At 36.4% G+C, this 10,308-nt stretch overlaps 1 protein-coding gene across 1 annotated transcript; it reads right to left on the reverse strand.

The window, feature by feature from the left end:
* Positions 1-7,697: 7,697 nt before the first annotated feature.
* Positions 7,698-8,624, reverse strand: LOC142838919 (olfactory receptor 4P4-like). Its single transcript, XM_075954634.1, has one exon. It carries the CDS (start codon positions 8,622-8,624, stop codon positions 7,698-7,700), a length of 927 nt encoding a protein of 308 aa, XP_075810749.1.
* Positions 8,625-10,308: the final 1,684 nt, after the last annotated feature.

The raw sequence follows: 10,308 nt of genomic DNA on the forward strand, positions 1-10,308 counted from the left end.
ATGTTTTACTGAAAAATTTCTATAATGTATTCTGATCACAGTTTTCTCATCCCCTAATTCCTTCCAGCCTCTCCCCACTGCCACATATACTAACTCCACTTTTTCCTTCCCATTCTCATTGAAAAACAAACAACAAAAGAAACAAAAACCACAATGCACTCCACAAAAACAAAATCTAAAACAAATTATATAAACAAAAGTCAATAAAACAAAAATTGTCAAAGCAAAGCAATATAAGACAAAAAGTCTACAAAAATAGCATTGAGTATATTTTATATTGGCCAATTAGTTTTTGGCATGGTACATACTCTGAACTGTGACTTGTATACCTAATAACTCCCCATTGAAGAAAGCTAAAATTTATTTTTCAAGCAGATATAGTCGTAGATAGCTTTTGGTGTGAGAGTCTATGCCTGCTTTCCTATCTTAGCACTGATCCCAATCAGGCTTGAAATTGTTGCAGACCTTCTGCTTGCTGTTGGTCTTCATGAGTTCATATGTGTAACACATACACACACACACGTATATATATATATATATATATATATATATATATATATATACTTGCATGTGTGTATATACATATATGTGGTGTATATACGTATGTGAGTGCATATATATGCTGTGTACTTACAATATGCTAGTATATATAGTAAAAAATACATTTTTAGTGAAATAAAATGATTTCATTAAAATGTATTCCTTCAGACTAGGAAAAAGACTTAGGAAAGTGCTTGTCACATGACTATGGAAACCTGAATTCAAACTCTCAAAAGCATGCTTTTAAAAAGGTAGACACCGCTGAGTAATACTCTAATGCGTACATATTCCACACTTTCTTTATCTGTTCTGTCATTGAGGGGCATCTAGGTTGTTTCCAGGTTCTGGCTATTACAAATAATAATGCTATGAACATAGTTGAACAAATGCTTTTGTAGTATGATAGAGCATCTCTTGGGTATATTTCCAAGAGTGGTATTGCTGGATCCTGGGGTAGGTTGATCCCGAATTTCCAAAGAAACCGCCACACTGATTTCTAAAGTGGTTGCACAAGTTTGCATTCCCACGAACAATGGATGAGCGTACCCCTTACTCCACATCCTCTCCAGCAGAGGCTATCATTGGTGTTTTTGATTTTAGCCATTCTGATAGGTGTAAGATGGTATCTCAAAGTTGTTTTGATTTGCATTTTCCTGATCGCTAAGGAGGTTGAGCATGACCTTAAGTGTCTTTTGGCCATTTGAACTTGTTCTGTTGAGAATTCTCTGTTCACTTCAGTGCCCCATTTTTTAATTGGGTTAATTAGCATTTTAAAGTCTAGTTTCTTGAGTTCTTTATATATTTTGGAGATCAGACCTTTGTCTGTTGTGGGGTTGGTGAAGATCTTCTCCCAGTCAGTAGGTTGCTTTTTTGTCTTAATGGCAGTGTTCTTTGCTTTACAAAAGCTTCTCAGTTTTAGGAGGTCCCATTTATTCAATGTTGTCCTTATTGTCCTTGCTACTGGGGTTATATGTAGGAAGTGGTCTCCTGTGCCCATGTATTGTTGAGTATTTCCCACTTTCTCTTCTATCAGGTTCAGTGTGTTCAGATTGATATTGAGGTCTTTAATCCATTCGGACTTGAGTTTTGTGCATGGTGATAGATATGGATCTATTTTCATTCTTTTATGGGTTGACATCCAGTTATGCCAACTCAGTGGTTAAAAAACAATGACATCTTGAATTTTGTATGCAAATGGATGGAAATAGAAAACACTATCTTGAGTGAGGTAACCCAGACCCAAAAAGATGAATATGGTATGTACTCACTCATAAGTGGATTCAAGCCATAAATAAAGGACATTGAGCCTATAATTTGTGATCCTAGAGAAGCTAAATAAGAAGGTGAACCCAAAGAAAAACATATAGTTATCCTCCTGGATATTGGAAGGAGACAAGATTGCCAGGAAAAATTGGAAACTTGGGGGTGGGGGGGTAAGGGGATATGGGGAGAAAAAAGTGAGAAGAGGGGATGGGGAGAGCTTGGGGGAATGGGATGGTTGGGGTGGAGAAAGGGTGGATATGGGAGCAGGGAAGTAGATATCTTAATTAAGGTAGCCATTTTAGGGTTGGCAAGAAACTTGACTCTAGAGGTGTCCCCAGGTGTCCATGGAGATGTTCCCAGCTAGATCCTTGGACAGCTGAGGAGAGGGAGCCTGAAATGGCCCTATCCTATAGCCATACTGATGACTATCTTGCATATCACCATAGAACCTTCATCTGGCAATGGATGAAGCTAGAGACAGAGACCCACATTGGAGCACTGGACTGAGCTCTCAAGGTCCAAATGAGGAGCAGAAGGAGGGAGAACATGAGCAAGGAAGTCAGGACCGCAAGGGGTGTGCCCACCCACTGAGATGGTGGGGCTGATCTAATGGGAGCTCACCAAAGCAAGCTGGACTGGGACTGATGGAGCATATGCAACCCGGACTCTCTGAACATGTCGGACAAGGAGGGCTAACTGAGAAGCCAAGGACAATGGCACTGGGTTTTGATCCTACTGCATGTACTGGCTTTGTGGGAGCCTAGTCTGTTTGGATGCTCACCTTCCTAGACCTGGATGGAGGAGGATGTGGACTTCCCACAGGGCAGGGAACCCTGACTGCTCTTTGGACTGGAGAGGAAGGGGGAAGGGAATGGGGGGAGGGAAATGGGAGGAGGTGGAAATTTTTAAGTAAAAAGAAAAAAAAGGTAGACACAGTGGCCCATAACTTTAATGTAAGAGCTACAGAAGTGGAGACAGCAGGATCCCTGACACTATGGGTACAAAGAAAACTTTGGAAGTTTTCTGGGGGCGATATGATCAAATACTTATATGTCCCAAGTAGGGAGCAACAGAACAAAATAATTATTTCAATAACATTCATCGGGAGACTGAGATAACGTACAGCAGTATGGATAAGGGGTTATTCACAGGTGACTCCAGTGTATCCTTATCACCGGAGAGCACACCTGTTGGGGGGGTTTATCTAGGAGAGCTGCGAGTCTGGACTTCTTATAAAGACTTTTAGGCAACCCAATGTTTGGGTAGTCTCTTGCAGGCAGCATGACTTGTCAAAATGTTTTCTCCTTCAGTAATCATTTACTGCTCACAGAATTTTTTGGAGAGCATTTTATGAATGTTGTTAAGTTAAAGGAATTCCAGAGACCTGTGTGTTGTTCATTTTCTGAATCTCGTGGTCATCCCTTCTCTCTCCTGGAGGGAATGTTTCAAATCACACAGCTGGTACACTACAGTTGCTAGCCAGTCTAGCAGGAAAGGCAAATTGCCTAAAGTAACTGAGCAGGTAGAGGATGGCTCCTTTATCACATCTTAAATAATCATGAAGCAGAAATGGGGAGTGTTTAGGTATGAATATAGACCAGGCTATAATTGATAACCAATGCCCTATGACCATAAATAGACCAGCTAAGCCAGTGAACAGAATTTCCCACAACATTCCAAAAATAGTACCACTAGTCAGGGACTAATTTTCAAAAACAAAAGTCTGTGTGAGACATTTTATATTCATACCACAGCAAATTATAAAGTTTCCTTTCATGAACTTGAGTTAGCAAAGCAAATAAATGTTTATTTTTAAAAAATTAAAGAAATGAATTCTCTGTTATGCAATGACTGGAGGTGTTTAGTAATGTTTATAATACTTGCTATAACTTTTTGGTCTTTAATGATAATATCTGTGCTCTAGACAGAAATTCTTACTTGAAAGCATAAATTCTCTTTTCTATATTCTCCAAAATCTTGCAATTGTGCTATGAGATTGACATTACATTTTACCTCAATGTTAACAAACATACTTCTAGAATAAGAAGAGACCAGAAAATCCTCTCCTCTATTGTCTTAGGAAGACCTGTAATAATTATTTTTTGCTAATAATAAATAATTGCACAATTTTATTAAAATATATTCATGGTTCTAAATTGTTTCTTTCTCATTTGATAGGACAGCTTCAACATTTGTCCTGAAGTATAACAGTTATAGTAAATCGTGTGTAATATATAGTCATGAGAGTCACCAAATGGCTTTACTATAGAGTGGAATGTTTGCATGGATTACATAGACTAAATATTAGAGCTACTACCAATTAGTGTGGATGAATTTTAGAATGTTAATAGTGTAAGATACAGAATGATATAATCCAGAGCAGAAATTTAAGGCTTAAATATGAATTATTCTTTGAAAATAGGATTACTAGAGGTCTGAAGTGGTGGCTCAGAAGTTAATACTACTATTGCAGAAAAGTTGAGTTCAGCTTCAAGAATGAAAACAGGTGGTTCTCTGTGTTTTACTCTATCTCTAGGGGACTTGACATCACATATCTATATGCACACCCATACATATATGAATAAATTAAATTAATAAAAATATGTCATTAAAAATGAAAAGAAAATGACCTAGGGCGTTGAAAAAGAAAGCTGGGTTGACACAGGTACAAGACGAATTTTTTTAAAAAATGTTAAAAGATGAATCACAAGGTACTTTCAGAAGCATGAAATTATACTTTCTGTTTCTCTAATGGATGATTCATGACACAGTGTATCCATCAAAAGGCATGGCCCTTTAGAAAATAAATACTGTTGCAGACTGTAACAATTCAAGAAGCCCTGCTCTGAGTAGCCTTGATCACTGTCATTCAGAAAGGCACCACCCAATTTGCATCTGTACTCACTGTGGTCAGCTTGTGGGACTGGGATGGTAGATATCTACCCTGTGTCTCAGCATGATACTGGTTATTGGCAGAAGAAAGAAGTATACAATTGAGGATTATGACTGGTGTATTTGGAAATCATAGACACACTCACACACACATACAGAGATACACACACACACACACACACACACACACACACACACACACACACACACACCACAAGGAGAGGGAGATAGATAGAGACAGGGAGAGAGGGAGAGAGGGAGAGAGGGGGAGAGAGAGAGAGAGAGAGAGAGAGAGAGAGAGAGAGAGAGAGAGAGAGAGAGGAGAGAGAGAAGGAGAGGGGGGAGAATAGACTGCTTGGTGGAACTGGAAGCTGGGCTTAAATATACTGTTCTCCCTTCTGAACTGTGTAAAAAGACTGAATTTAATGAGGTTCTAATAAAGGCTTCTGAAAGACCTTTTATTGCGTATTATGAGTTTTATAAAAAAAAAACTTCCTAAAACTAAGGCTCAGGGTTCAATCATCAAGTTACAACTCTGGTCAGAAAGATAATAAGTATCACAAGATCATGGAGTTTGCTGTAAGACTGTGTCTCCTAGTAATGTCAGAATGGATACCCATAAGCCTCAGCAATGACTGACTCAACATGAGCTAATAAGAACAACAATAATAGACAGGTTACATATGCTAACTTGGACAGGGGAGTCCCCAAATTTCAGGAGGCCCCAATTCTACAAAAGAGTTATAGGTAACTAAGAAATGCTGAGAATGGGAGAAATAATCTTCCCCATCGAATAGGAATTAGTTACCCCATGGTCAACCCTGAAAACAGTATACAGATTGAGAAGGTTATATTTATGTACATAAGGATATATATCAACAATTAATTTAAAATGAGCAATGACCAAGTAGTAATCCATTAACTCTCAATGGGACATGATGCCAACACTAAAAAAAAAAAAATCTTGACTAATTTGTGACTGTTTCTAACTAGAGAGAAAAAGGTCACACCAACCTTCCATTTTTGATATCTTGTCTAGCACTACAGAGGGCTGAGAAGCTCAGTCTATACATTATATCCTATATAATATATATAGCTCTAGAGTCTGGGCAAGTTCAAAGGAAATGTACTGGTTACTAGGACTGATGGTCAATCCTGGTGATTGAATGAGAGTAAAGACTAGTTAGATCAAATTTGGTGGAAGCATTTTTGGTACCAGAGAAATCTTAGAGCACACTCTATGAGTACAAGCACACAGCTAAACACTTTTTCTTGCTTTACTCTGTTTGGGAGCTGAGTTAGCAATTGTTCTATTATCTTTATCTATATCTATATTTATGAAGTTTTCTATATAATGTATAATATGCTACATAATATATAAATATATATCTATATATAATATATACTTGTGTATTATAAGGAAGAGCACTTATTTGGGCTCTTAGTTTCAGAGGCTTTTGTCTGTGGTCATTTGACTCATAGTATTTAAGGCTGTGGTGAGTCAGAATATCCAGGTATAAAATGAATAGTATATCAAAGATGATCCCTTCATGATAACAACGAATCAAAATGAAAGAAAGGAGTTGCAAATCTCAGCATATGTTTCACAAGCATACTTCAATGTTCTATTTTTTCCATTTTGAACCTCCTAATAGTATCAGTGGCTGAGGAACAATATGTAACTTATGAGCTTGTGAGGAACCTTATGGATCCAAACTAAAAGAGAAGTAGAATTAGTAGTTCTAGCTCTATGACAAGGGCAGTGAATCCCGGGGCTCACTTAATGCACAGAGTAAAGCCAACCATCATGATTTTCATACTGTTAAATATTACTGCTCCAAGGTGAAATAGTGTGCTTACCTCTGTCACCTACAGACACTAGCAGGTGCCTTTCTCTGTGCCAGGGTTAGGAAAAGGATGATAAAGACAACATGGAATTTGTCTTAATTTTAGCTATACTTATTTTTGTATGCTTGTGCTAAACTCATAGGTAAGATAGGCAATTATTTTCCATCTACTTCATTGTTCTCATGAAGGCAGATTGGTATATACACTGATAGTCTTTCCAATTCACATTTTATTACAGGGGGATGAATGTTAGAAATTCCTATGTCATCAATTTACCAATAAGCAATAAATAAATAGGATGCAATCATTCTTAATATGGAAGTTCTAACTAAAATAGTACATTAGGATTCTAAGTATTAAAGACAGTAATGGACATAATAATTAAAAATAATAGTATGCTTTCACTACACTGAATGATTTTAGAAACAATTGTTTAAAGAGTCTAAGTGTATAAATACAGGGCTTAATAAGTTTATATTATAATTATATTTCTCTCTTGTACTTTCTCTTTCCAAAACTCTCATATCCTCCTTTCTGGTTTTCTTCAAATTCATTACCTCTTTGACATTAATTGTTATTGCACACACACACACATACATACACACACATACATATATTCATATTGTTATATATATGAAATGAAGAATATAGAGGAAAGATTGTGAGAGCCAGAGTAGCAAGGAGTTTTCTGTAAGATTCCATCTCCAAATAACTTCATAAACTAAGTCCATAAAGTTTCACCAACATGATTACGAAACATGAGGTATATGAGGATAACACCAATTGACATTCCAAATACAGTGTTGTGGTTCAATTCCCACATTTATTTTGTTAACTGTAGTGGGAACATGAAAAGGGATGTGATTAAGTTATAACTTTATGACAGTTATCTCAACAACCCTAAGTACCCCAAAGTAGAGTGAAAATTGCTAAATTATATATTCTATATAATAAGACAAAATAAGTCCTATTGAAATTAAATAGAAAAGACTTGAAATTGATTCACCCATATATACAGTCTCTGTGGCTGGATATCTTATCTCTTCATGGCTTCCAACTCTTGAAGGTCACTATCTATCTAATTTTTTTTGTTTTGCTCACATTAATTCTATACATAGAGCAAAACTGAGCAAAAGGCTCCACCAGAAGAGAATTCACTTTCCTTCCGACAGTTTTTCTTGGCACCACACCTTCCTCATGGCATTCTTCATATCTGTATTCCTCAGTGTGTAGATCAGAGGGTTGAACAAAGGGGCGATCACAGTGTAAAATAGAGCAAACACCTTGTCATCCCCAACAGGATCACCCACTGGGACATAGGTAAAGATGAGCGGCAAGAAGAACATGAATACAACTGTAATATGTGAGCCACATGTAGAAAGAGCTTTCCGGCGGCCCTTGGATGAGCGCGTCCTCAGTGTAGACAAAATGATGATGTAAGAAATGACCAAGGCAACAAAGGTCAAAATGGACTGCACCCCTGTGGTAGTAATGATTATAATAATGATGAGTCTTGTATCAGAGCAGGCCAGTTTCAGCAGGGGGAATATGTCACAGAAGTAGTGGTCTATCTCATTGGCACCACAGAAGGGAAGACTGATCACAATCAGTACATGCACAAGTGAGTGTACAAAAGCACCAATGACTGAGACTACCACAAGAACATAGCACACTGCTCTGTTCATGGTGATCATATAGTAAAGGGGTCTGCAAATGGCTACATAGCGATCATAGGCCATAACCACCAAGATAAATATCTCCGTGGCACCAAAGAAGTGGGCAAAAAACATCTGGGCTATGCAGCCACTGTAGGATATAGCATTACACTGTACCAATAGGTCTATAATCAATTTAGGGGCCACTGTGGAAGTGAAACACACATCCATGAGGGAGAGGTAGCTCAGAAAAAAGTACATTGGATGCTCACTAAGTTGGCTGCCCCTGATGGTGAGAAGAACCACCAGGTTTCCACAGAGAATTGCAAGATAACAAAGCAAGAACAACACAGAACACATGGTCTTGACATCCTCATTATGGAAAAGTCCCAGTAAGATAAATTCTGTGATGTTTACATATCCCATTGCTTTTACGTGCTTGATTATTTTGATGGCAAAAATAGTGTGCTGAAGACTTGGTCTTTCAAGAACTTTTGTTTATTTTCAAAGTCATTTTTAACCAATAAGTCTATGCATTGAATATTTAAGATAATTCAATTGCAATTTTTTTACTCTATATAGAACAATGATAAAGATAAATAGAACACTTTGAAGTATAGTACAGTTCATTGATGAGAACAGATGCATAGATTGATACTCCTAATAATAAATTAATTCTAATTGTTGGAAGAATTTCAAAATCTTAAAATTATTAGAAAGAACTAGGAAGATATTTTGAAAATTAAACACATATTCTAAGTTCAAAATGAAGTTCACTCTACTAGTTTATGAATAAATGTTTATGTTAAAGGTGTATACTTTGACAGTCATGGAATTATCTGTTTTTATTTGAAAATAAGGTTTTTGTTATTATCAACCCTTCATAATTATTAAAATTGTTGAATTTTGAAAATATCTGCTAGCACTCTACTTTAGTGGAGTCCCTATGTCACATTAGTGAACCTCTTCACAGCAATATCAAGAGTGCTACTGAAACTTATGCTAAATATTAGTAATAACAGTGATAAAGAGTGGTTATGAGAATTTTGGAGAAGAGGGTAGATTCTTTCCAGGTTCCAGAATGACTCTGATTTCATAGTTGTCACCTCATTTCCCAGGTAAGTTTCAAGTCTGTTCAGGAGACTGTTGTTGTTGTCATCAACTTCTCATATTTGGGCATCACCTTGGATGTTAGCACCTGCAGGGAAACAGAGTATATCCAAAGAACTGTCCTTCTGCCACATTTTTCAACAACTTGCCTTTCTAAATTAAACTACATGATTTACTTTACAAGATACTATGCCTGTGCAAAATAACAAATCCTAAAATTTCTCAGGGAAAAAGGAAACTACAAAATATTTTCTTTGTTTTATTTATTTTTGTAACTAGAGTAACATGCACTAAAATGTGTCACATAAATGCTCAATTCAGTACAGCTTTATGAAAGTAAATAAATTATTCATCCTTATTCATAAATGACATACCACTATACTACAAAGAATTAGAATAGGAAGAAATCCATTTATTTTGCACTGTACAACTTCTAAGGTAAAGCTTCGGGAAAAGTTCATTTGACACTGAAAGAGGTTGTGAATAACATTTTATACATTGACTCAATTTCTACCCATTGATCTCAATTTAAGACCTGCTTGTATAATTAGTTATCCCCAAAATCTCTGAAAATGTCACATGACAAAAAGTTCAGTTACAAATCCAAAATCAGGGAAATGCAAATTAAGCAGCAATGCTTTATTATTCCAAATTGTCAGCATTATGTATGTATAACAACATATTTTTAAGTGAAAAATTCAATGATTTATAAGGGAAAAAGCTTAACTTACCTTAAAAAACACTGGAAAAATATTCATTACAATTTAGTGAAAATTTGAAAATGGGAAAAGGTTTAAATACATAGTAGTAACAAGGCAAAAGTAGAATATGTTACTTTCTTACCATGGAATACAAAGCAGAAGCTTCAATAGATTAACTGGTTCAGTATGAGAGTAAGGAGAACTACATCGTAGACATAAGACTACAAAGATGGCCCAGAAGTAATGAGTATGTGAAAAAACACAACAAATAATTTCCAAGAGTACCCGAGTGCTAACAA

The sequence above is a fragment of the Microtus pennsylvanicus genome, chromosome 1 (genome assembly GCF_037038515.1).
Source record: "Microtus pennsylvanicus isolate mMicPen1 chromosome 1, mMicPen1.hap1, whole genome shotgun sequence".
Lineage (NCBI taxonomy): Eukaryota > Metazoa > Chordata > Mammalia > Rodentia > Cricetidae > Microtus > Microtus pennsylvanicus.